This window comes from Pan paniscus, chromosome X, assembly GCF_029289425.2.
Source record: "Pan paniscus chromosome X, NHGRI_mPanPan1-v2.0_pri, whole genome shotgun sequence".
Taxonomy (NCBI): Eukaryota; Metazoa; Chordata; class Mammalia; order Primates; family Hominidae; genus Pan; species Pan paniscus.
In genome coordinates, this window is record NC_073272.2 from 20079889 (window position 1) to 20107868 (window position 27980).

Below are 27980 nucleotides of genomic sequence, written 5' to 3' on the forward strand. Positions count from 1 at the left end.
TGCGAGGCCAAGGCAGGTGGATTGCCTGAGGTCAGGAGGTCGAGACCAGCCTGGCCAACATGGCAAAACCCCATCTCTACTAGAAATACAAAAATTAGCCGGGCGTGCTGGCAGGCGCCTGTAATCCCAGCTACTCGGGAGGCTGAGGCATAAGAATCACTTGAACCTGGGAGGCGGAGGCTGCAGTGAGCTGAGATCGCACCACTGCATTCCAGCCTAGGGGATAGAGTGAGACTCTGTCTCAAAAAAAAAAAAAAAAAAAAAAATCCAACTTTGCACCTAAAGGAACTAGAAAGAAAAAAAAAAACCAACCCCCAAAGCTAGCAGAAAAAAGAAATAACTAAAATTAAAGGCAAATTTAATAAAAGTGAGACATAGGCTGGGCGCTGTGGCTCACGCCTGTAATCCCAGCACTTTGGGAGGCCAAGGTGGGTGGATCACCTGAGGTCAGGAGTTCGAGACCAGCCTGATCAACATGGAGAAACCCCATCTCTACTACAAATACAAAATTAGCTGGGCGTGGTGGCGTGCACCTGTAATCCCAGCTCCTTGGGAGGCTGAGGCAAGGGAATCACTTGAACCCAGGAGGCAGAGGTTGCAGTGAGCCAAGATCGCGCCACTGCACTCCAGCCTGGGCAACAAGAGTGAAACTCCGTCTCAAAAAAAACAAAAACAAAAACAAAACTGAGACGCAAAAATCCAACAAAAGATCAAGGAAACCAAGAGTTTGTTCTTTGCAAAAATAAACATGATTGATAGACCACTAGCTAGGTTAACAAAGAAAAAAAAAGAGAAAATAGAAATAAGTACAATCAGAAATGATAAAGATGACATTACAATTGATCCCACAGAAATATAAAAGATCCTCAGAGAATACTATGGACAACTCTATGCAAGGCCGGGCGCGGTGGCTCACACTTGTAATCCCAGCACTTTGGGAGGCCGAGGTGAGTAGATTGCTTGAATCCAGGAGTTCGAGACCAGCCTGGGCAACATAGTAAAACCCCGTCTCTATTAACAATACAAAAATTAGCCAAGCATAGTAGCACACACCTGTAATTCCAGCTACTTGTGGGGCTGAGGCGAGAGGATCACTTGAGCCCACGAAGTTGAGGTGGCAGTAAGCCAAGATCACGCCATTGCACTCCAGCCTGGGTGACAAAGTGAGACCCTATCTCAAACAAACAAACAAAACCAACAGAACTCTACACACACAAATTAGAAAATCTAGAGGAAATAGATAAATTCCTGGAAACAAACAATCTCCCAAGATTGAATAAGAAAGAGATTGAAACCCTGACTAGACCAATATCATGCTCTGAAATTGAATCAGTAATAAAAAACCTGCCAACCAAAAGAAGCCCCAGAACAAATGAATTCACAGCCGAATTCCATCAGACATACAAAGAAGAGCTGGTACCAATCCTACTGAAACTATTCCAAAAACCTGAAGGGGAAGGACTCCTCCTGAACTCATTCTATGAAGCTAGCATCATTAGCCTAATACCAAAATCTGGCAGAGACATGACAAAGAAAAAAAAACTTCAGGCCACTATCCCTGATGAATACAGAGGCAAATATCCTCAACAAAATACTAGCAAACTGAATCCAGCAGCACATCAAAAAGTTAATTCACCACGATCAAGCAGGCTTTATTCCTGGGATGCAAGGTTGGTTCGACACACACAAATCAATAAATGTGATTCAACACATAAACAGAATTAAAAGCAAAACCACACAATCATCTCAATAGGTGCAGAAAAAGCTTTCGATAAAACCCAACATCTCTTCATAATAAAAACCCTCAATAGACTGGGCATCAAACAAACATACCTCAAAATAATAAGAGCCATCTATGACAAACCCACAGCCAACATCATACTAAATGGGCAAAAGCTGGAACCATTCCCCTTGAGAACTGGAACAAGTCAAGGACGCCCACTCTCACCACTTCTATTCAACATAGTACTGGAAGTTCTAGCCAGAACAGTCAGAAATAAAAAGCATCCAAACAGGAAAAGAAGAAGTCAAACTATCTCTCTTCAGTGATGATATGTTCTATACCTAGGAAACCCTGAAGACTCTGCCAAAAGGCTAGTAGAACTGATACATTATTTTAGCAAGGTTTCAGGATATAAAAATCCATGCGGAAAAATGAGTAACATTTCTACATACCAATAATATCCAGGCTTAGAGTCAAATCAAGAACACAATCCCATTTACAACAACCACAAAGAAAATGAAATATCTAGATAGAGGTAACCAAGAAGGTGAAAGATTTCTACAAGGAGAACTATAAACACTGCAGAAAGAAATTAGAGATCACACAAATAGATGGAAAAATATCCCATACTCATGGATTGGAAGACTCAATATCATTAAAACAGCCATACTGTGTAAGGCAATTTACAGATTCAACACTATTGCTAACAAACTATTAGTGTCATTCTTCACAAAATTAGAAAAAAACTATTCTAAAATTCATACCGAACCAAAGGAGAGCCCAAATAACCAAAGCAATCCTACACAAAAAAGAACAAAGCCAGAGGTATCACACTACCCAACTTTAAACTATACTATAAGCATGGTACTGGTACAAAAACAGACAGACCAATGGAACAGAACAGAAAACCCAGAAATAAAGCCATATACCTACAACCATCTGATCTTGTGCAAGACCAACAAAAACAAACAATGGAGAAAGGACTCCCTAATTCAATAAATGGTGCTGCGATAAGTGGCTAGCCATATGCAGAAGAATGGAACTAAACCCTTACCTTTCACCATATACAAAAATTAACTCAAGATGGATTAAAGATTCAAATGTAAGACCTCAAACTATAAAAATCCTAGAAGAAAACCCAGCAAATACCCTCTCAACATTGGCCTTAGCAAAGAATTTTTAGCTAAGTCCTCAAGAGCCAGTGCAACGAAATTGACAAGTGGGAGCTAATTAAACAAAGGAGCTTCTGCGCAGCCAAAGAAACCATCAGCAGAATAAACAGACAACCTACAGAATGGGAGAAAATATTCACAAAATACACATCCAACAAAAGTCTAATATCCAGAATCTATAAGAAACTTAAATCAACAAGCAAAAAATAAATAACCCCATTTAAAAATGGACACAGAACATGAACAGACACTTCTCAAAAGACATACATATGGCCAACAAACATGAAAAAATGCTCATCATCACTAATTATCAGAGAAATGCAAATCAAAACCACAATGACATACCATCTCACACCAGTCAGAATGGCTATTATTTAAAAAGTCAAAAAACAACAGACGTGGCCGGGTGTGGTGGCTCACGCCTATAATCCCAGCATTTTGGGAGGCTGAGGCGGGTGGATCACCTGAGGTCAGGAGTTCAAGACCAGCCTGACCAACATGGAAAAACCCCGTCTCGTACTAAAAATACAAAATTAGCAGGCACAGTGGCACATGCCTGTAATCCCAGCTACTCGGGAGGCTGAGGCAGGAGAATCGCTTGAACCTGGGAGGTGGAGGTTGCAGTGGGCCAAGATCGTGCCATTGCACTCCAGCCTGGGCAACAAGAGCGCAACTCCGCCTCAAAAAAAAAAAAAACAAAACAGATGTTGGCAAGGCTGTAGAGAAAAGGGGACACTTATACATTGTTGGTGGGGACATAAATTAGTTCAGCCATTGTGGAAAATAGTTTGGAGATTCCTCAAAGAACTCAGAACTACCATTCGGCCCAGCAATCCCATTACTGAGTATATACCCAAAGGAAAACAGATTATTATACCAAAAAGACACATGCACTCATATGTTCATTGCTGCACTATACACAATAGCAAAGACGTGGAATCAATTTAGGTGGCCATCAATAGTAGACTAGACAAAGAAAATGTGGTACATATACACCATGGAATACTAGATAGCCATAAAAAAGAATGGAATCATATCCTTTGCAGCAACATAGATGGAGCTGGAGGCCATAATCCTAAGCAAATAAACACAAGACCAGAAAATCAAATACTGCATGTCCTCACTTATACGTGAGAGCTAAACACTGAGCACACATGGACATAAACATGTGAACAATAGATATTGCAGACTACGGGGGGGTGAGGAGGAGGAGAGGTTGAAAAACTAATTATTGGGTACTATGCTCACTAACTGGATGCAATATACCCATGTAACAATCCTGTACATGTACCCTCTGTATCTAAAATAAAAGCTGAAATCTAAAAATAATAAGTCCATGTTTAGGTGCTTTAGTTTTTTGTTTTTTCCTCAAAGCAATTGAGTTTTTTCAATTCTCTTGACTAAATATACCTTTAAGAAAAACTATTGCACCAAATATTGGTGGAGTACCTTCTGATAGTCTTTCTTGACAATTTAAATTTTCCTGTGGAATTTCTCTAATTCATATATTTACAATCGGACCACATTTTAAGTCTGTTAGCTACCAGAATAACAGAATAAGAATACCTAATTAGATGAGATGAAATTAATACAATTCTGTGTACATAGAATAGAATACAACATATGCTTTTTAAAAGATGCCCTCAATTGGTCTCAATGACTACTGGCAATTAAAATTTGATTTTTAATTAAAATATTCTAATCCTTATATACAAAAACATTAGCAGTGATAATCTACAGATGGCAAGAATACATGTAGTTTTCAGATTTTCCTCTTATCACTTATTTTCTAAATGTTCTATAATACTTACCAATTTTGTCATTAAAAATACAAAATGTCCCCCAAAAAACAAACAACTTAGCCACTTCTTTGAGTAACAATAGAACCAGCCATTCTAAATACATAGATGTCTCTAAAGAAAATGATGATTTAACATTAGCATTATAATATTCTATTTAGATAAACAGCTATAAAATTTTTAGACTAGTATATGTGAACCTATTAAAAATAACATTAGAAATACCCACGCAGGCTCACTGCATACCAGCAGTGACCTTTAGAATCCTCACAAATAAAACACAATAATCTGCAACTCAGTCTCCAGCAATTTCAGAATTAAAGAATAGATCACCTCAGTACTACAGGCAGTAATCATTCAAAGAAACTGACTCAGCAGAACATAATGGTAAAAGCATTTCTGTTGCCCAAGTAGCTGACCGTCAGAAACACACAGTGTCTACCTCCATGCATAGTAACAGGGCATCCTCTGTTCTAGTCAGACATCCCTCCCACACCTCAACCTTGCCTCCCACAGGTTAGCACTCTTCCTTGTATCATCACTTAAAAACTTCTCTGAGATACTACTTTTTCATTCTTTCTCCCACTTTCCTACTGTACCCAAAACGAGCACAAAAGGCCCTTTTGTTCCCCTCCCTTCATTTTCAAAGATTTGTTTTGCAACTGATCACCACAAGGAAAAGGGATGAAGTTACAAAGGAAAACACAGTCTTTAATTTTCAGTGGTAGCTGTTCCAGTTTTTATAAAAATTGTACCTGCCTTTTCATATTTTAACCCGTGTTGGACCTTGCACCAATTTCCCTATTTGAATCAGAGGGTTCTCTTCATCTATCAAGCAGAGATGGATGACATGGCCAGAGTTCAAGAGCTAAAACAAGCCCAGAATCTGCTGCCTTAGCTCCTTCACCATCCTTCCTGAGTCTCCTTGATGGTCCATGTAGGTTTCCCTCTCAACACCAAAGATATCAGTTTTACAGTATTAAAAATTACATGTTTAACACATATAATAAAAAGCAATTCCGACACAAAAAGAAAGAAATCACTCACTCAGAAAAGTAAAGATTTCATTTAAATTAGATTGCTTTGGGGGTCTGACAGAACTTCTCATTAGGAAGCGCTGTTACGTCTTTTCCAGCAGCTTTTAAAAATTAGGTCTGGGTAACTAAACCAAAACCAAATATATTGAAAGGATCTATAGTTTTGATTCACTCCCTCCTCCCCCACTTCAAAACAGGGCTTGGGGACCTAAGATAAACAGATTAAAGAAGGAAGAAGAAACACTTCATATATCTTATAAAACATTATACCTTAATCTGCATAGAATATTCTATCTTAAGGTTACTGGAATCTTGCAATGTTACTGGGAAAAATTTCCCAAACCCAATGAGACATTAAAGGATAGTTCTCTAACCTGTATTTTGTTTAAGAAACAAAAGACCAGCTAAAGTTGTTCTCTACCGCCATACCTAAGTGACAATGCCATTTTAAGTTGGCATATATGCTAAATTAAAATAAGAAAATCTAATTTAGTAAAATTTACATCGTTTCCCTACCCTGTTATATAATTATATCCCCATAAGTATTCAGCCTAGAAAGAAAATCATAAAAATGCAAGAACAAGCTAGAAATCACAATTAGAATTTAGAAAGGCTCTAAGAATCTTGTTTTTAAAACATGTTTGTTTTCTACTTGCCAATCAACCACTGACACTATTTGTAAACTACTCCCCCCTTCAGCCTCATGGGGGATGCTTCTTATGAAGACTATTTTATTTCACAATTGCTACTCATATGTGCTTACTTCAAAAGAACCAAGATTTTGGTCAAAATGACATTATTAAAAATATGATAATCTCCATAGCTTTTAATATTTTCAGAAGAAAGTTCACACAAAAAGAAGCAACTTCAGTTGTTTTAGGTCAATTCATAATTCATCTAGCAACATGAGCTTTTAAAAGCCACTCAATTTTTAAACCTTAGTATCTTGTTTCCTCCTAAATTATTTCTACAGAGTAACTTCCATTATGCTACTGTTAAAAAAAAAATCTTAGCTGTCTCTGCTACAATTTCCAAAAACACACATCAGATGTATTAATATATTTAATTAGTAAAATGTTATTCACATTTTTGTATCATAAAAAAACTTTTAATAAATCTCAGGTAATACCAGTAAAAAAGCATTTACTGTCACATCCCTAAAAACTATTTTTTAAAAAATGACAACAGTGTCATTACAAACTGGTGATTTAAATGATCAAACTTGACTTACAATAGGATTATTCTTTTTAAAAAGAAAAAAAAACATTTTTATGGTAGAAATAACCAAAGGCTTACTTTTCCCTGTACCATAAAACAATTTTTAGAAGTTACTATTCAAATAATAGTGCCAACAATTTCAATAAGTAATATTTAGAACAAAACAGAGGACATCTTTGAGATAACCAAAATTACCGAGATATTTAGTATACAAAAGCTAACAAAGCAGACAATGAATTTCTTTAACCACACTTCAATTACAATATAAAAAAACTTTTGCAGTAATTCGTACCTTTATCAATATTCCAGAGAAACAAGTTGTTGCTGTTTTTACTGTTAAGGTGATTTAGGTTCCAAATGATAGGATAGCCTTGCTCCTTACCAGGAATAAAATTGCCTTTCTGGAGAAAGCAAGTCAACAAAGCCCATGTTGCCTGAGCAAGCCTGAATTTCTAGCAAATGGGGATGAAGCTATTTGCATTTGTTGGTTTAAGGGGGGAGGAGTGGGAGGAAGGGACTAAGGGGACTGCTAAAGTAATTCGTATATTGTCTGTGGACTGTAGAGACAGTGATCATCAGTCACCTGCTCAAACCTCCTTCACTCCTGCCTTCAGAAGAACCAAAGGTCCTTCCAAAGGTTACCCGGGGTCAGAGAAACTAGAAAGAAATGAGAAGACATGCAAAATCTAACTGCTAACCCACTGCATCTATAGACAAAGTTATCCCCACCTGATCACATGTCCTAAAAACCAAGACATTTTAATAGTCTCAAGAGAACTTGCTAAAATATATCATACAACAGAAGCAAGAAAGAAAAATCTCCAGACTCTGCTTGCAATTGTTGCAGTATTTAGCTGGAATACTTAAAACAGAAAAAGGAAATTTTTTTTCCAAGATGCTTCTTTGCATCATAATAGCCATCTCATTTGCACAAGCAAAACATTTGTTCCAAGCTGTTCATATGAAAAAGAAAATATCAGCTGTATTAAATTTCATAGCTTTTGAGTCAGTCATTTAGGTTGACAGCATTTCTAACCATTTCATTTATACCAAACAAGAGTACTGAATATACTCAGTATATTAGTCCATATTTTATTATAAACTACATTAAGGGCAAAAATCTACGTAAATACTCAAGTGTTTATTCAGAAGCCTTCTAGTGGGACTAACACACCTCGAACTTTTTACAACCTTAGTTATATGCACCTCTGCCACTTTTGACCTACTGTTATACAGAAAAATAAAAAGTGCTGCTTTATGTGGCTTTAACTGAACATACACAGTCCTACAAAAACAGGGAGAAAGTTGGTGAATACATGCATTAAAAGCTATAAAATCTTAATTTTAAAATTTAGAGAGATGAAGCACAAGTTACAGATACCACATACTCCTCTCTGCACATACCTGAACAAAGAGCAAAAAGCAGCCACAATTTCTAGTTTTGTTTTCTTAAAAATGAGAATGGGATGGGAGTGTGGAAAGTAGACCTATTTCTTGTTTGCTGAACAAAAAAATTCCCAAAAGACAAACTTTGAAACAGTTAAGAAGGAAAACATTAGAGTTTCTCAAAATAGAAAAAAAAAACTACTACATAAAGTGACCAGTTACATTTTTTTAAAACATCAAACGTTTAGATTTTTAAAACCCACTCCCTTAAAGTTTTAATTAAGAAAAAACTAAACCACACACATACTTGCCCATAAAATAAACCAGCATTCAAAGAAGCAGCTAACACTGCCCAAAATAATTAATTACCTTTAAGGTCTATTTAAGTAAGTTGTGAAGGAAATGCCATGTTACCACTGAGTTCCAATTCTAAATTAAGCTGTATCTGTGAGATGTAGGGGGACAGAAGCCCCAATAAACGGGAAGGTTTTATCAAAAAGAGTTAAGATGGTCACTGGAAGCCTACGATGCCACAGGACAGGAATGCTTTGCTACACCTTCCTGATTCTAGGTTTTCCCCTCCTCCACGGTTCCCTTTGGACCAGAAGAATTCCTCTATACCCTTGGGATCCTGCAACCTTATACTCGGCATCTGGAAGTTTGCTGCTTGCCCTCCTTCCTAGTCTGTAAGGTCACAATTGCTTAAAGAATTAGGCTACAAGATGACACTTCAGACCAGTGTAGGTCATTAAGTTACAATCAATGATACATAAATCTGAAGCTAAAGTTAAAAACTTTGAACATCCCATAATAATGAAAGCAATTAATACTGGGGGCAAACTTTTAAAAGAATCTTTTACTTCTTAGTTTTTCAAAAGACTAATTTCTCCAAAGACTAATAATTTGTATTTATTTATTATGTTAATAAATAAAATTATAGAGACAAAATAGTAATGGGTTTACAAACCTTCCCCAAAAAAGACAAGAAAAATAAGAGATTTTAAAAAAATTTTTCACATAGCCTTCAAAACAAGGTAGTCCTAGTTCTGATTCTAAGTTGCTGGATTATCCTGTCTTGCTCTTTCATGTATTAAATATTTGGACTTTAATGAAATGACTGGCCATATACTCCTATAAGTATATATGCACTGGAGACATGGGAATGGCAATATGAGGGAAAAAACGGTAGCTTACAGGGCATTCCTAAATTTCTATTATTTTTTAGAGAGAACTAAAATATAAGATACAGAAGAGGGGGGAGCACGTTGAAAACAGAAAACGGCAAGATCAAATAAGTTTGCAAGAAGAAAATCTACAATGGGCCTCGTTTTCATTTGCGTGATTCAGCCTTCTGCAAGTTGCCAAGGACACAGCAGCACATATGTTCCTTTCCTCTTTTTCACCAGACACTCTGTACGGGTCTCGTGAGTAAATCTGATGAGCTGTGACAGCACCAACCAGAAGCTAAGGGCTTTGAAAGATTGTAGGGTCATAACAAGAGCTAAGAAAAGAAAACTTAAATAAACAAGGGGGAAAAAGCCACACAGCTTGCTGAATTTTCTATCCAAGTAAGTTTCTCAGTGATTTTTTTCTACCATTAATAAGCCTAATGCAAATTTTTGCTGTTTCTGATCACAGAAGTATTTACACAGTTTTTAAAAATTGTTAGAAAAAGTTTTAAAGTAAATTAAACTTTATTACTATCCTTGAAAAGGAAACCAGTAAAACTTAAATAAACATTTATTTAATGTAAAGTCCTATCAAGGAGCATTCATAGATGCCTCGTTACATTTTTTAAGAAACTAGGCAACTGTATTTCTTTAGTTATTAATTATAAAGTTTTAAGTGCTACGACCTTAAAATATTTTGGAAAAGCTGTTATATAAAGGTTGAGAGCAAACACTTCCAGTGTTTTTAAGAAATATTCAAAGTATTGTCATTTGAATGATGTGTTTAAAAAAAAAAGAATAGAAACATTCAAAATAAACAAAAATAGATTTTTTTAATTTATGGAATTCAATTAATTTAATATTATGTGTGCCTTTTGAAATTATTTAACTCTAAGACATTTAAAGTATTTAATATTCAAGTCAATAAATAATATTTCTCTCAGTTAAAAAAACTTTAACATTAAAAAGCAAACTACTGGAAAAAAGTTTTTACTTTTATGACACAGGGTTGATATGTGCAATAAATGAAGCACTCAAATCAATAAGAAAAAACATGCTAAGAGAAAAATGGGAAAAGGTGATTAGCAGGCAAACTATAAAGGAATATTAATGACCAAAAAACATGGAAAGAAAAAGATTCAATCTCACTAGTAATCTAAGAAATGAAATTTTGGAAACCAATTGTTTTTTTTAATTAGCAAAAAATAACAAGAAAAATAATTCCCAAGGTTGGCCAGAGTAGGAAAAAAACACTTTCACCTACTTCTGAGGTTGGCGGAAATGGGTATACCTTTCTGAAAGACCACTTGTCAGCCTTAAAAACATACCCCTTAACCTAGCAAAGTTATCTATGGAAACAGAGAGGTATACAAAGACATATACATAAAAGTATTCATCATATCATCTAGTTTAATAACAAATCTGGAAATATTCTAAATGCTTAACAAAATAGAGATTGGGTTAAGTAAATTATGGAACAGCCATACAATGGAATGCAGTGCAGACATACATTTCAATTTATAGAGATATTTTACATGGGAATACAGTCACAACAGATTATGAAAAAAATAGGCAAGAAAGCAGAATATACACAATAACCCCTTTTCAAATGAAAATTGTCATTTTATTTACTTTAAAGCACAAATCCTATATACAAATATATTCTTGTTTTTTTTAAAAAAAAGCCACAGATAAAAGCAAAAGTCCCCATTACCACTTCCCTTACCATTCAACATCCTTCGCAGAAATAATCAGTATTACAGATCTGATATATAGCCTTCCAGATTTTTTTTACATATTTACACACATATTTCTAAAGGTACATATAGAAATACATATTTATTTTGTTTTGACATAACAGTATTACACTGTATATATTTGAGGGGACTTACTTTTTCCACTTAATATATATTAGAGAGCTTTCCTTCTTAGTATAAGTAGAAACACTCTCATTCTAAATTATTCTATAATTATTCTAAAGAACAACTATACCATAACTTATTTCAACATTTCTCCACTGATTTGACCATGTATGTGTTTTCTAAAGTTATATGTGTAAGAGAAAAGAAAAGTAGTATGAAGCCAAATACCACACTGCTTGCGATAGTTGTATCCAAAAGCTTTTCCCAATATTTTGCTTTGAGCATTTTTTTCTATTAGAAGAAAATTGTTATGTTAAAAATTAGAATGAAAAATAATTAGAAAAATATTTTGCTTTCAAGAATATACAAATTATATCTAAAAAACTGTACTTTTATTTTATAGCTGACATCTAAATAAATGGTGTATTGCCTAAATGTTTTCTCTACTCAAAAAGAGTATTTCACTTTGTCTAAGTACGGTACTAACCACTATTAACCTATCCATAATTAATAAGCGATGCCTGAAAAAAAGCAAAACGAATCACACATGCATTATCTTTGGGTGAACGCCAACTACAAGTTTTTAACCATACTTTCCCCAGAATCCCAAAGTTCTTCTGGGGACTTCTGGGAATATTTATAAAACAGATTGTGGCAGCGGTGGGCATACATTTGTTTCTACTCTTAACTGCTTCCAAATTCTACTTTAACATGGTTTGGACTATTTGTACTCAATATTCAAAAGGCTATCAAGAAAACTGCTTTATAACCTTGAATTACTTGTGCCACCTGAAATCCTTATTTTCTCACAATGAAAGTAAACAGTGTATTTGTATATGTGTGGTTTTGCCAAGACATCAAGATTCAACAAAACCTACAAACAGAACTACCATGGTGACACTGTAAAACACCAAAGATGACATGAAAAGATTAAAGTAGCTAGATTTTAAAATGACAGATTACAGTCAGAGGAGAAATGCTGACAGCTGTATTCTCAACAGCAATAATGGAAACCAAAAGTCAAAAGAATGTCTTCATTGTACTGAAAGAGAATGGCTGTCAACCTGGTATTTTACCATCACAGAAAGTGTCTTTCGAGGACAAAGCTGAAATAATGACATATTCAAATGAACATAAACCAAGACAGAATGCCACTAGCAGACCTTCAGTAAAGGAAATTCTGAAGGATCTACCTCAGAAAGAAGAAAAGTAATCCCAGATGAAAGGTCTGAGATGTCAAGAATAAAAAGCAAAGAACATGCTAAATATGTGGGTAAATCTCAACAAACATTGACTATGTAAGTAATAATAGTAATAGTCCATGAGATTTTTTAAAGATACAATAGGTAAATCACTTCAAGATGGCTGACTGGAGGCTTCCAATATTCCTCTCCTCCACAAAGAAGAACCAGAATATTAAGTATATAATCTTCAAACTGAGCATCTAAGAAGGAACACTGGAATCTAAGAAGAAGTAAGAGGAAACACCCGAGGCATGAAAAGAGAGCGACGCAAGACAGCCAGTTTGGCCAAGACTGGCTGAGAGCCCAAAGAGGCTCTTCAGTGAGGGGAAAGGGTAAGTGAGAGATCCACAGTGGTCAATATTCCCACCACGGACTCCGCCAGCCCTAGCCACAGAAAAACCCATCACAGGCCCTGAGAACAGCTTAAGGACCTGCCTAGAGATCATGCAACATCATTGCTCTAGAAAGTGAGCCCACGTCCCAAGTCCTAAGCAACTGTAGCACAGCGCCATTCTGAGACTTCAGCCCCCACCACACTGCATCCTGCCCTGAAGCCCAACAACCCCTACATCTCCACATCCCTAGAGCCCCACCAACATCTCCCAACATCCACCCAGAGGGCTGCAGTGGCACAACAACCGTTAGACCCAGCGAAGTGGCAAGATCCCCAGCACTCTACCATACACAGTGTCCTGCACCCTGGGGAACAAATGGTGCAGCACATTGGAGAGGCTGCCCACCCCGATCCAGGACAAAGGGAGCCAAAGCACATGCTCCATAGAGTCTAAGAACCACCTACCTGGGAGGACTACTACTGACAGCAACCTTAATCCCTCCACAGTAGCAGGGCTCCTTCACACAGACTCTGAGAACAGACTCTAACACTGCCCACAGCAGCTGCCACTGGGGGCCTAAGTGTGCACCACTAGCAATTACCCCCCACCCCCAGAAGCAAGGCCACCTCTGTGTACTTGCACACTGGTTTTCCCTGCTGCTACCACAGCCGCCACCACCAGGGGCTAAAGCACATGCCCCCACCAGGGCCTGAGAACTGCCTGTCTGTGGCTACAGCTCTCCCAAGCAGCAGTACGGAGGCACACTTGCATACACACTTGCTCTGCCTGCTCACCACTGCTGCTGCCACCCAAGCACTGCACCAGGGGTCCAGGGTATTGCCCCACCCTGCCCACCACAGCCAGTGCCCAAATACACCACCAGGGACCTGAGGACAGGCATGGCTAGCTGGCACTGCTCTCTCATTGCCCAAGTATACCTCCCGGGAGCTTGGAGACTGCCCCGCCCTGACCATCACTGCTATGCACTCCTCCTGGAGGCCTGAAGATGGGCCCAGCCAGCCTGCCGCTGTCATCTCAGCCAGCACCTACTGGCACATACCCGTTGGGGGCCTGAGGACTGGCCCACCCAGCCTGTTGCAGGCACTGTTAACACGAACACATGCTGCTTTGGGGCCCAAAAGTCGTCCTATCACCATTAGCGCCATCACCTACACCACACACACCACCCAGAGAACCAAGGACCTACCCGCCCACCCAGCCCACCACTGCCACTGCTGATATCCTATCAAGCCACCTGCAAGCCCAAATTCAGCCAGTTTGGACCAGATGACACCGGTGTCCATATACACTGACCAGGGGCCCAAGAACAGGCACGCTCGGCCCTCTACTGCCATCGCTGGGGCCTGAGGACTGGCCCACCTGGCGTCCTCATCCACAGCAAAACCTCACCACAGCCTCAAACAACAACTGCAGCCTAAGCCATTGAGGAAATTACAAACACTAATGACACTGTTTACAGCCAAATAACTCATAGAGAAACTTCACTACTTCATGCACTCAGAATCAAAGCTAAAGTATCCTATCCAACCAACACATAAATACATCTTCAAAAAAAAGATTTCCCCTATAAAAGCCAGTCCAAAAAATTAGAAGCGGCAACTATTATGCTAGATGTGCAGACATCAATGTAAAGACCCAAGAAATATGAAAAAAGAAGGAAATGTGACACCTCCAAAGGAACACGATAATTTTCCAGCAACAGATTCCAATGAAAAAGAAATAGTTGAAAAAGAATTCAAAATAATGATATTAAAGAAGCTCGGTGAGATACAAGAAAACACAGATAAATAATACAAAGAAAGGAGAAAAACAATTCAGGTTGTGAATGAGAAATTCACCAGAGAAATAGATAGCATAAAAAAGAACCAAAGAGAAACCCTAGAAATGAAGAATTCAATGCATTAAATAAAAAATTCCTTTGAGAGCTTCAAAATAGATTAGAGCAAGCAGAAGAAAGAAGCTCAGAACTGGAAGATAGGTCCTTTGAAATAGCCCCCATCAGACAAAAAAAAAGAATAAAGAAAGCCTACATGACATATGAGACACCATAAAGCAAACAAATACACAAATTTTGGATGTTTCAAAAGATGAAAAGAAGGCCAAAGGCAGAGAAACCTATTTAGCAAAATAGCTGAAAACTACCCAAACGAAAAGAGACATCACAACAAAAACTACAGAAATACAAAAGATCATCAGAGACTATTATGAACAACTATACACTAACAAATTGGAAGCCCTAGAGGAAATGCATAAATTTCTGGACACATAGAACCTATCAAGACTGAATAAGGAAGAAATAGAAAACCTTGACAGACCAATTGACAAGCAATGAGACTGAATCAGTAATAAAAAGTCTCCCAACATCTTTGGGATGTTGGGATCAGATGGCTTCACTGCTAAATTCTACCAAACTTATAAAGAAGAACTAACACCAATTCTCCTCAAACTATTTCAAAAAATTGAAGAGGTGAGAATTCTCCTTAACTCATTCTACAAGGCCAGCATTACCCTAATACCAAAACCAGACAAGGACGCAAGGGAAAAAAAAGAAAACTACAGGTCAATTTCCCTACGAACATAGATGCAAAAATCCTCAACAAAACACTAGTAAACTGAATCCAAACATAATACACCAAGATCAAGTAGGATTTGTCCCAAGGATGCAACGATAAGTTCAACATACACAAATAAATGTGATACATCATATCAACAGTATGAAGGACAAAAACCATACATCTCAACAGATGCAGAAAAAGCATTTGATAAAATCTAACGTCCTTCATGACTAAAAACTCTCAACAAACTAGGCACAGAAGGAACACTACTCAACATAATAAAGGCTACATATGACAAAACCACAGCTAACATCATTCTGAATAAAAGCTGAAAGCCTTTCCTCTAAGAACTGCAACAAGTCAAGAATGCCCACTTTCAGCACTCCTATTCAACATAGTATTGGAAGTCCTAGCCAGAGCAATTAGGCAAGAGAAATAAAATGAATCTAAATGGAAAAAAGGAAGGCAAATTGTGCCTCGTGGGCTGGCTTTGGCTCAAGTGGTTACTTCCTCACACGACTTTCTAACCATTAAATTGTCCCTCTTTGCAGGTGACATGATCTTGTATTTAGAAAAACCTAAGGACTCCACCAAAAAATTATTAGATCTAATAAACAAATTCAGTACAGTTGCAAGATACAAAATCAACACACAAAAATCAGTAGTGTTTCTATACACCAATAATGAAATAGCTGAAAAAGAAATTAAGAAAATTCCACTTATAATAACCACATAAGAAATAAAACACTGGGTGTGGTGGCTCACACCTGTAATCCCAACACTTTGGGAGGCTGAGGCAGGAGGATCACTTGAGTCCAGGAACCTGGGCAACACAGTGAGACCCTGTCTCTACAAAAAAAAAAAAACACAAAAAACAAAACAAAACAAAAAACATTTTTTTAATTAGCTGGGCATGGTGACACATGCCTGTAGTCCCAGCTACTCAGAAGGCTGAGGTGGGAGGATTGCTTGAGCCCAGGAGGTGGAAGCTGCATTGAGCCGTGATCATGCCACTGCACTCCACCCTGGGTGACAGAGCAAGAACCAGTCTCAAAAAAAAGAGAGAAGAAGAAGAAAGAAAACACTTAGGAAGAAATTTTACCAAGGAGGTGAAAGATCTCTACAAGAAAAACTACAAAACGCTGATGAAAAAAACTAATGAGGACATGAACAAATGGAAAGACATCCCATGCTTATGGATCAGAAGAATTAATATTGTTAAAATGAACACACTACCCAAAACAAGCTACAGATTCAATGCAATCTTTATCAAAATACCAATGTCACTCTTCACAGAAATAGAAAAAACAATCCTAAATTTTGTATGAAACCAAAAAGAGCCCATATAGCCAAAGTAATCCTGAGCAAAAAAGAGAGAGCAGTATCACACCACCTGACTTCAAAATACATTGCAAGGCTATAGTAACCAAAACAGCATGGTATTAATATAAAAACAAATACATTGACCTATAAAACAGAAAACCCAGAAATAAGCCCATCTATTTACAGCTAACTGATTTTTGACAAAGGCGCCAAGAACGTACATTGGGACACGGACACCGTTTTCAATAAACAGTGCTAGGAAAACTGGATATCCACATGTAAAAGAATGAAACTAGGCCAGGCGTGGTGGCTCATGCCTGTAACCCCAGCACTTTGGGAGGCCAAGGCAGGCAGATCACCTGAGGTCAGGAGTTCGAGACCAGACTGGCCAACATGGGGAAACCCCGTCTCTAACTGATGGGTAACCCAGCTGCTCGGGAGGCTGAGGTAGAAGAACTGCTTGAACCCAGGAGGCAGAGGTTGCAGTGCACCAAGATTGCACTGCACTCCAGCCTAGGTGACAGAGTGAGACTGTGTCTCACAAAAAAGAAAAAAAAAAAGAAACTAGACCCCTAGACCCCTCTCTCTCACCATATACAAAAAACAACTCAAAATGCATTAAAGACTTAAACATAAGGCCCGAAACTATAAAACTATAAAACTACTAGAAGGAAACGTAGGAGAAACAGTTCAGCACATTGGTCTAAGCAAAGATTTTATGGCTAAGACCTCAAAAGCACAGGCCACAAAAACAAAAACAGACAAGTGGGACTACTTAAAACTAAAAAGCTTATGCACTGCAAAGGAAACAATCAACAGAGTGGAGACAACCCTTGAATAGGAGAAAATATTTGTAAACTATTTATCCCACAAGGGACTAATAACCAGAATATACAAGGAACTCAACAGCAAGAAAAAACTAATAATCCCTTAATTAAAAAGTGGACAAAGGGGCTGGGCAAGGTGGCTCACGCCTGTATTCCCAGCACTTTGGGAGGCCAAGGTGGGCGGATCACGAGGTCAGGAGATCGAGACCATACTGGCTAATACGGTGAAACCCCATCTCTACTAAAAATAAAAATAAAAAAAATTAGCCAGGCATAGTGGCACACGCCTGTAGTACCAACTACTCGAGAGGCTGAGGCAGGAGAATTGCTTGAACCTGGGAGGCAGAGGTTGCAGTGAGCTGAGATCGCGCCACTGCACTCCAGCCTGGGCAACTGAGTGAGACTCTGTCTCAAAAAAAAAAAAAGTGGACAAAGGATCTGAATAGACACTTCTCAAAACAATACATACAAATGGCCAACAAGTATATGAAAAAATGCTCAACATCACTAATCAGAGAAATGGAAATCAAAACCACAATGAGTTATCATCTTACTCCAGTTAGAATGGCTACTATTAAAAAGACAAAAAAAAAAAAAAGATGCTGGCTAGGATGCAGAGCAAAGGGAACTCTTTTTTTTTTTTTTTTTTAAATAGAGACAAGGTCTCGCTCTGTTGCCCAGGCTGTAGTGCAGTGACATGAATATAGCTCACTGGGATCTCTTAGCCCCCAGGGCTCAAGCAATCCTTCCACCTCAGCCTCCCCAGCAGCTAGAACTATAGGCACATATCACCATGCCCATTTTACCTTTTTATTTTTTTGTAGAGACAGAGTCTCACTGTGTTGCCCAGGCTGGTCTCAAACTCCTGGCTTCAAGCAATCCTCCCACCTCGGCCTCCCAAAGTGTAGAGATTATAGGGTAAGCCACTATGCCTGGCCAGAAAAGGGAACTCTTATACACTGTTGGTGGGAATGTAAATTAGTATAGCCATTATGAAAAACAGTATGGCAACTTCTTGGCCAGGCGTGGTGGCTCACGCTTGTAATCCCAGCACTTTGGGAGACCGAGGCAGGCAGATCGCTTGAGTCTAGGAGGTCGAGACCAGCCTGGGTAACATGGTGAAACCCGGTCTCTACTAAAAATACAAAAATTAGCCAGGTGTGGTGGTGCGCACCTGTAGTCCCAGCTACTTGGGGAGCTGAGACAGGAGGATCACTTGAGCCCAGGAAGTCAAGGCTTTACTGAGCCGAGATCACACCACTGCACTCCAGCCTGGGTGACAAAGTGAGACCCTGTCTCAAAAAAAAAAAAGTTTGAGCCTTAGTCAGAAAAAGATAACAAAAACATCATCCACACAAAATCTGGTCATCAGATAAAGTAGACGTTAAGGTTAAAAAAAAAAAAAAAAAGGAGATCGGCCAGGCATGGTAGCTCACACCTGTAATCCCAGCACTTTGGGAGGCCAAGGCAGGTGGATCACCTGAGGTCAGGAGTTCAAGACCAGCCTGGCCAACATGGCGAAACCCTGTCTCTAATAAAAATACAAAAATTAGCCGGGTGTTGTGGCAGGCGCCTATAATCCCAGCTACTCAGAAGGCTGAGGCAGGAAAATCAATTGAACCCAGGAGACAGAGGTTGTAGTGATCCAAGTTCACACCACTGCACTCCAGCCTGGGCAATGGAGCAAGACTCTGTTTCAAAAAAAAAAAAAAGAAAAAAAAAATCATTAGGTTGGTTTCCCCAGCAAAAGGAGAAAAACCATAAATAAATCAGGTTACCGTGGAAGGTTCAGTTCACCAGGAAGTTATAATAATTCAAAATTGGTACACACTTGATAACACAACCACAAAATAGATAAAGCAGAAAGCAAACACTGAAAGAAATACAAGAAAAAACAAATCCATAATTATATGAAGTCTGTAAGGGAAAAATAATCTGAATAACAGTAAATTTCTCATCAGAAACCATAGAAGCCAGATGGAAGTTGCAGAATACTTTTCAAGTGTGAAAAGAAAAGAATTATTGGCCAGGCAAGGTGGCTCACACCTGTAATCCTAGCACTTTGGGAGGCCGAGGCAGGTGGTTCACCTAAGGTCAGGAGTTCGAGACCAGCCTGACCAATATGGTGAAACCCCGTCTTTACTAAAATTACAAAAATTAACTGAGCGTGATGGTGGGCACCTGTAGTCCTAGCTACTCAGGAGGCTGAGGCAGGAGAATGACTTGAACCCAGGAGGCAGAGGTTGCACTGAGCCAAGATCACACCACTGCTCTCCAGGCTGGGTGACAGAGCGAGACTCCGTCTCAGGAAAAAAAAAAATCAAAAAAGAAAAAAATGAAAGGAATTATCAACCTAGAATTCCATGTCCAGCAACTATCCTTCAAGAATGAAGAGGAGGGCTAGGTGTGGTGGCTCATGCCTATAATCCCAACACTTTGAGAGGCTGAAGAGGGAGAATCACTTGAGTCCAATAGTTCAAGACCAGCCCGGACAACACAGTGAGACCCCGTCTCTACCAAAAATTTAAAAAATTAGCCTGGGATGGTAACACGTGCCTGTAGTCCCAGCTACTGGGGAGGCTGAGGCAAGAGGATCAATTGTTTGCACCTGGAGAGTTGAAGCTGCAGTGAGCCATGATTGCACCACTGCACTCCAGCCTGGGTGTCACGGCGAAACCCTGTCTCCAAAAAACAGAGAATTTGTTGCCACCCAACCCTAAAAGAATGGTTAAAAGAAGTTCTCTAAACAGGAAGAAAATGATAAAATAAGGAAATCTTGAAAATCAGGAATTAAGAACAATTTAAAGGGTAAAAATGTAAATAAATACAACAGACTTTCCTTCTCTTGAGTTTTCTAAGTTATGTTTGATGGTAGAAGCAAAAATTATAACACTAATGTGGTTCTCAATATTGAAGACAATTATATATAATAGAGGGTAAAGGGACATAAAGTGAGGTAAGATTTCTAAAGTTCACTCAAAGTGAATGTCAACTGGGGTAAAGACAGAGGAGGCAGATCTCACAAAGTATTGGGAAACCACTTTTTCTTTTTCTTTTTTTTTTCTTTTTAACACTGTACATTTCCTATTTACTCCTTGACTCTCTAAATCTAGCTTTTTAAAGAAGCCGAGTAACCACAGTTTTACTAAGACCGCTAACGAGTTCTCCTCTTGCTTGACTTTTACACTGCCTTTGATAATGTTGAGTACTTTCTCCTTAAAATCTTTTCTCTCCTGTTGCCATGGAAGCCAACCTAGTGATCTCCTACATTTATGTATACTTTTTTCCAGTGTCCTAGATTGACTTCTACTACCTATTCCTTATTTTTGTGCTTCTCAAAGTTCAGGCTTCAAACCATGTGCACTGGAAACAACTGAGCCCCACTTCGAACCCACGGATTCAAACCCCTGGATGTGAGTTCCCGAGCACTGCCTTTTAACAAGCTCCCCCAGGCAATTCAAGAGTGATAATTACTGCTTTAAATGTTGACCCACAAGGTTCTGTCCTGGTCCTTTTCTACCTCTACTTGTTATACACACACAATTAAAACACACTCAAAACTTCCACCACTTGCTGCTATCAACAAAATAAGTAAACTGCTCACCCTCCCATCCCAAGCACCTATAATCCCACCTGGCACAAAGAATATTTATCTGAGGGAACATGATGACTCTCAAACCTGCTTTGTCAACAAGACCTATCTTTTTTAGGCTCCAGATCTGCATGTGCAGCTATCCAATGAACATGTGCACCTGGATGTCCCAAAGTTACCCTGAATCAGTTAGGATTGAGTTCAGCTAGCAGTAATAGAAAAACCTAAAAGAACAGTGACTTATATAACATAGAAGTTTATTTCTCACAATTGTCTGAAAACAGATAATATGGGCTAGTATGAAAGCTCTGCTCCACCAAGTTCTCAGGGACTCTGGCTCCTGGCTGCTTTCCACCCACTCCACGGTGCCTAGCATATGGTCCCCATCTCATGCTCCAAGATGGAGCTCCAGTCAAAACCACATTCGTAACAGCAGGATAAAAGCAGAAAGAAGGAAAAGGAAAGGACATGCTCATCTCTCTATAATATACTTTCTGGAGAAAGTACACACTATGTGTACTTTTATTCCATCAACCAGGACTTAGTCTCGTGGCCATACCATACTGCTAGGAGTCTGTATGTTAGGCAGCCAATTGTAATACTAAGAAAAAAAGAGAGAAGAAATACTGGAGGATAACAGCATTCTCAGCCACACGTTCCAAACCCACTGTGTTCCAAAGTGAACTCGTCAGTTTTTAGGATAAACTGGAATTCTGCACTTTTGTTATGTATCCATCCTACTTTTATCTCCATTCTGCCTGGCAAACTCCTGCTTCTCATCTAATACTCACATCATGCACCTTTTGTGATGCTTTCCTTTATGCAACCACCTTTCCCTCCAGCCAAGACTGGAAGACTTTGGGCCACCTCCACATCTAGCATACATCTCTATTTTTGCATTGCTAATACTATATCTTCTTTTTACAAATCTATGCCTCCATGCATCCCTCTTCCATTAGAAGGTAAACTTCTTGAGGGTAGAGACTATGTTTTATTTATCTTAATATCATATACACACAGATCTGTATCATACTAAATTTTACAAAATCAACCATTAATATCTACTTCCTAGACTTATGGAAGCAGGAAACTGGTTAAAGATGTACCTAATAAAAAGGACACTGTGGTATATAGTACTGTAGTATAATGGAATGTGTTAAAGTCCCGAATTACAGATGATTCTAACAGCCATTGCAAGAATAATATGGCTATAAGCTCTTACCTAGACATTATACTCCTCTGCACACTTTGTGTACTTATTTTCTACATCTATCTTTTTTTCTCATAAAAATAAATATACTTAGTAGCGTTAGTTTTTTAAGTATGTTTATATTCAATCCCACTAAGTTGATTTTTCATTTATTTATTTTTTTGAGACGGAGTTTCGTTCTCGTTGCCCAGGCTGGAGTGCAGTGGCGCGATCTCAGCTCACTGCAACCTCCACCCTCTAGGTTCAAGCTATTCTCCTGCCTCAGCCTCCTGAGTAGCTAGGATTACAGGCACATGCCACCACGCCCGGCTAATTGAATCCCACTAAGTTTATATTAACTTAGGCCAATGATTGGGTTCTATGCTTAGACCCCACTTAAGCCTCAGCAGTTACTCCATCATAGAAGACCAGGTTAGGCATATCTAAGCCCTTGAAAGAGTCACCAAGGAACATCAACATGTTGACAGCTTTTCTCTGAAAGAAAATATCTAGAAGATCATAGTACTCAGCTTCGGAAACACCGTTACAACTAATAAACATTACCATGACTAAAATAACATACTAATTTATGATGGCTTCCACAGAGTCAAAAATTTTCACTGTAGATTTAACTTAAGTCTATCAAAGTGTCAATTTAACTTAAAAACAGGACGAAAATCATGTAAGACATGTTTATAACAGTTGTTAAGCCCAGCCTTTTAAAAAATATCTTTGAGATATGAACAATGGAATACCATGTATAATTTTTAATTGAATATCAACTATAAAAGGAGCTGAGTGCATACCACCCCCCTTGCTTATAGCAACAAGACCTCAATGGTCCAAATATGACTTTTAGCTTTGTCCATAATCTCCAGTGTGGACTGGAACTCAGACTATGATGCTACAGTGACCTCAAGAATTCTAATCATAGCTTTCCTTTACCTCCAGTTCTCTAGCCTGGACAGCGCTTTGTTCTGTCTGCCACCAGCTGGGGCATGTACCACCTGGTACCACCAACGCTAATCACAATGCCACCAATGACAGTTACATCTAACTTCAATAAAGTAAAAGAAAAAGTAGTTAATTATTATCTTACCACTAGTTCCTGGGGGTTGTAATACATCTCCTGTCAGGCGACACCACCCAACTGGGAAAATATCTCGAGAATCATACTTGCACCAGTAATCAAAAGCTCCACTCCAGCCATCAAATGTGATATGAACTTCATCCCCTTTAACATCTCCAATGGTCGCAGGACAGATGAGATACGGGTTCTTTTTGTCAATAGCTTCCAGTTTCATCCCCACTTTAAAATTATTTAGTGGGGGCTTTGGTGGTTCCTATCAAAACATTAAAAAAAAAAAGATTTCATTGTTAAGATGTATTAAGACTCATGTGCTCGAAGTGAAAAGTTGCGTATTCTCTCACAACCCTTAGCAACCAAAAATTAAGCTCCATGTTTAATTATCAATTAATACAGGAAGACAACAGTTCTCACAGATCTGAAACTCTGCTCTCCAACATCTCATATTTTCTCTGGAGCAGAGTCAAGAACCTGGAAAGAAACAAAACCAGCTGGGTTCATTCATTCAAGAAATATGTATTATCTACTATGTACCAGGAATTTAAGATTCATTGATGAACAAATATATCAAACATCCCTGCTCTGGTGGAGCTTACATTCTAATGCTGGTGATAGTAGTGGTTGCGGACAGGGAAAAGCAATCAACAAGAAATTTTACAACAGGCAGTCAACAAACCTAACAAATATGTAAATTGGTGTGTCAAAAAGTGGTAAGTCCAAAGAAAAGAAACAACATCAGATAATATCCTAAAAGAAACTCAAAGTATAAGAATTCTAAAGAAAATGAATAACTTAAAATTAAAAAAAAAAAGAAACTTTAAATATAACATACAGACACAAGAACATGAAAGTCATATAGTATGGGGTCATTTATAATACCCAATCCAGAAATCAACATTGTAAAAGTATTAGTCACAAAAAGGTTAAAGCACGTAAATGTTAACAGGATTGCTAAAAAGCCCAAGTGTTATGTTAAAAGCAACATCTTTTCTTTCAATCTGCTTTTCATCCTACTAAATGGCACCATCACAGCAACCCAGTCACCTAAGCCAAAAGACTGGAAATAGTAATCCTATTCTACTGACACTTGTTCAAATTAAAAGAGAAAAGAATTTTTAAAAAAGTAGTCCTGGACTGGTGATTTTCTGCCCTAATGAACATTAAAATCACCTGTGACCACACCACCAGAGCTAATAATTGATCTACGGTGGGTCCTGGGAAGCAGCAATATTTTAATTATCAGGGAAATTCTAAGGTGCACTTGAGGTTGAGAACCAATACCCTAGATTCATCCCTTTCACTTACCCATAATTCAATTAAAAACCACAACCTCCCAATCAGAGCTGGATTTTAAACCTAGGCAGTCTGTCTCGGAGTCACCTCCTTGGAGCACCCTACCCCAGCATCTGCCTGGACAACTCCAATTCACCCAGTTTAAAGCCCAGTTCTCCTAGCTTCCTTGAATGCTTCCCTGACCAACCCCTGCCCACTCCTAGGCCCAGTTCCAACTGAGCCACTCTCATCTTCAATTGTAGTATCACTATAGAAATGTGTTCATTCCTCTATGAGACTAAGAGATTATTAAAAACAGCTATTCATATTATTATTTCCAGCACAATAACCAAAAGCAAGCAATTTTTTAAATGAGAGAACCAAGGAATCACCCAAAAACAGTAAATAAGCTCTCAACTAATTCTCTCATCAATTTAAAAAATATATCTGGTAGGTTGGTTTCTTTTTCAAATGCCCCCCTTAAAACCCATCTCATCACCCTGTATTTTTCTATTGTTACTCTTTACACCCTTACAATCTGGAAGCTCCTTAATTATTAGCTTCCAAAGTCCTTTTAATTACATATTCTTTTTTTAATTTTTATTTTTATAGAGATGAGGCCTCGCTATGTTGGCTGGGCTGGTCTCGAACTCCTGGCCTAAAGTAATCCTCCCACCTCAGCCTCTCAAACTGCTGGGATTACAGGTGTGAGCTACCATGCCAGGCTGAATTACATATCTTAATTTGATTCTTAAAAACCACCCTGGGCTCAAACCTGTAATCCCTAATTCAGCACTTTGGGAGGCCAAGGCAGGTGGATTGCTTGAGCTCAGGAGTTTGACAACAGCCTGGGCAACAAGACGAAACCTCGTCTCTACAAAAAATACAAAAATTAGCTGGGCATGGTGGCAGCACACCTGTAGTCCCAGCTACTTAGTGGGCTGGGGCAGGAGAATCATTTGAGCCCCGGAAGTCATCCAGGCCGCGGCGAGCCGTGTTCTTGCCACTGCACTCCAGCCTGGGCAACAGAGTGAGACTCTGCCTCAGAAAAAAAAAAAAAACCCACCCTGAAAGCTGGCAAGTCAAAAGGTAGATGATTAAAGATCAAAGTATTTGATAAATAGCTGGTAAGTAAGAAGCAGTGTTACATGAAAGGGCTAAAGGTTAACTGCCTGTTACTATGTATGAGAAGAAAATAGTGGGGAGGTAAGCTGCATTTAACAAAGAATAAACACGGCAGTTGACAAGTTTGTGCTAGATGCTCAAAGAATGCAGAAAACATTCAAGGCACACATAAGGATCCCAGGACCTTACACTGTCTTATAACAGACTGAGACTTTCTGTAGCAAAGCAAACTAAGTTCAAATGGCAATGTATATTTTCTGCAACAAAACAATTAAAAAACTGGAATAAGCAATGCAATAGAACTAATTTTAAGATTCAAATATATAACCTAGGCCGGGCATGGTGGCTCATGCCTGTAATCCCAGCACTTTGGAATGCCGAGGTGGGCAGATCATTTGAGCCCAGGAGTTAGAGACCACCTGGGCAACTTAGCAAAACCCTATCTCTAAAAAAGGATAAAAATTGGCTCACACCTGTAATCCCAGAACTTTGGGAGGCTGAGGTGGGTGGATCATGAGGTCAGGAGGTTGAGACCAGCCTAACCAACATGGTGGAACCCCGTCTCTACTAAAAATACAAAAATTAGCCAGGTGTGGTGGCGCATGCCTGTAATCCCAGCTACTCAGTAGGCTGAGGCAGGAGAATCGCTTGAATCCAGGAGGCGGAGGTTGCGGTGAGCCAAGATCGTGCCATTGCACTCCAGCCTGGGTGACAGATCAAGACTCGTCTCAAAAGAAAAAAAAAAAAATTAGCTGGGTGTGGTGGTGCATGCCTGTAGTCCCAGCTACTCAGGAGGCTGAGGCAGGAGGATCTGCTTGAGCCTGGGAGGTGGAGGTTGGAATGAGCCAAGATGGTGCCACTGCACTCCAGCCTGGGCAACGGAGTGAGATGCTATCTCAAAAAAAAAAAAAAAAAAAAAAAAAAAAAAAAACAGGAAGGAAGGAAGGGAGGAAGGGAGGGAGGAAGGAAGGGAGGGAAGGACAGGGAGGGAGGGAGGAAAGGACAGGGAGGGAGGGAGGGAGGGAAGGACAACCTACAGAAAGGGAGAAAGAAAATACTGGCAAACTATCCATCACAAGGGATTAATAACTAGAATATATAGGGAACTCAAACAACTCAATAGCAAAAAACAAATAACCTGATTTTAAAATGGGCAAAAGACCTGAATAGACATTTCTCAAAAGAAGACACAGAAACGGCCAAGAGATGCAAATCAAAACCACAATGAGATGCCATCTCACCCCGGTTAGAATGACTATTATCAAAAAGACCAAAAAAATAACAAATGTTGGTGAGAAAGCATAGAGAAAAAAATAAAACTACCAAATGACCCAGCAATCCCACTTCTGGGGGTACATAACCAAAAGAAAGGAAATCAGTATATTGAAGAGATATCTGCACTCCCATGTTTACTGCAACACTATTCACAATAGCCAGATATGGAATCAAAAGTGTCCATCCATGAACAGATACTTCTCAAAAGAAGACATACAAGTGGCTAACAAGCATATGAAAAAAATGCTCAGTATCACTAATCATTAGAGAAATGCAAATCAAAACCACAATGAGTGCAGTGGCTCATGCCTGTAATCCCAGCACTTTGGGAGGCTGAGGTGGGTGGATAACCTGAGGTCAGGAGTTCAAGACCAGCCTGGTCAACATGGCGAAACCCTGTCTCTACGAATAATACAAAAAAATTGCCAGGCATGGTGGCTAGTCCCAGCTACTTGAGAGGCTGAGGCATGAGAATCTCTTGAACCCGGGAGACAGAGGATGCAGTGAGCCGAGATTGGGCCACTGCACTTCAGCCTTGGAGACAGAATGAGACTCTGTCTCAAAAAAAAAAAAAAAAAAAAAAAAGAACCCACAATGAGATACCATCTCACACCAGTCAGAATGGCCATTATTAAAAAGTCAAAAAACAGCAGATCCTGGTGAGGTTGCAGAAAAAAGAAAATACTTATACACTACTGGTTGGAATGTAAATTAGTTCAGCCACTGAGGAAGGCAGTTTGGAGATTTCTCAAAGAACTTATAACAGAAT

The 27980-nt window shown here is 38.9% G+C and overlaps 1 protein-coding gene across 4 annotated transcripts in view; it reads right to left on the bottom strand.

The window, feature by feature from the left end:
- SCML2 (Scm polycomb group protein like 2) overlaps positions 1–27980 on the bottom strand; it is a 115302-nt gene that overhangs the window by 42265 nt on the left and 45057 nt on the right. For all 4 annotated transcript variants that reach the window (XM_034949795.2, XM_034949799.2, XM_034949798.2 and 1 more), the window contains one exon: positions 23552–23795. In XM_034949795.2, coding sequence (XP_034805686.1) covers positions 23552–23795 — 244 coding nt within the window. The remainder of the gene's footprint in view (positions 1–23551; positions 23796–27980) is intronic.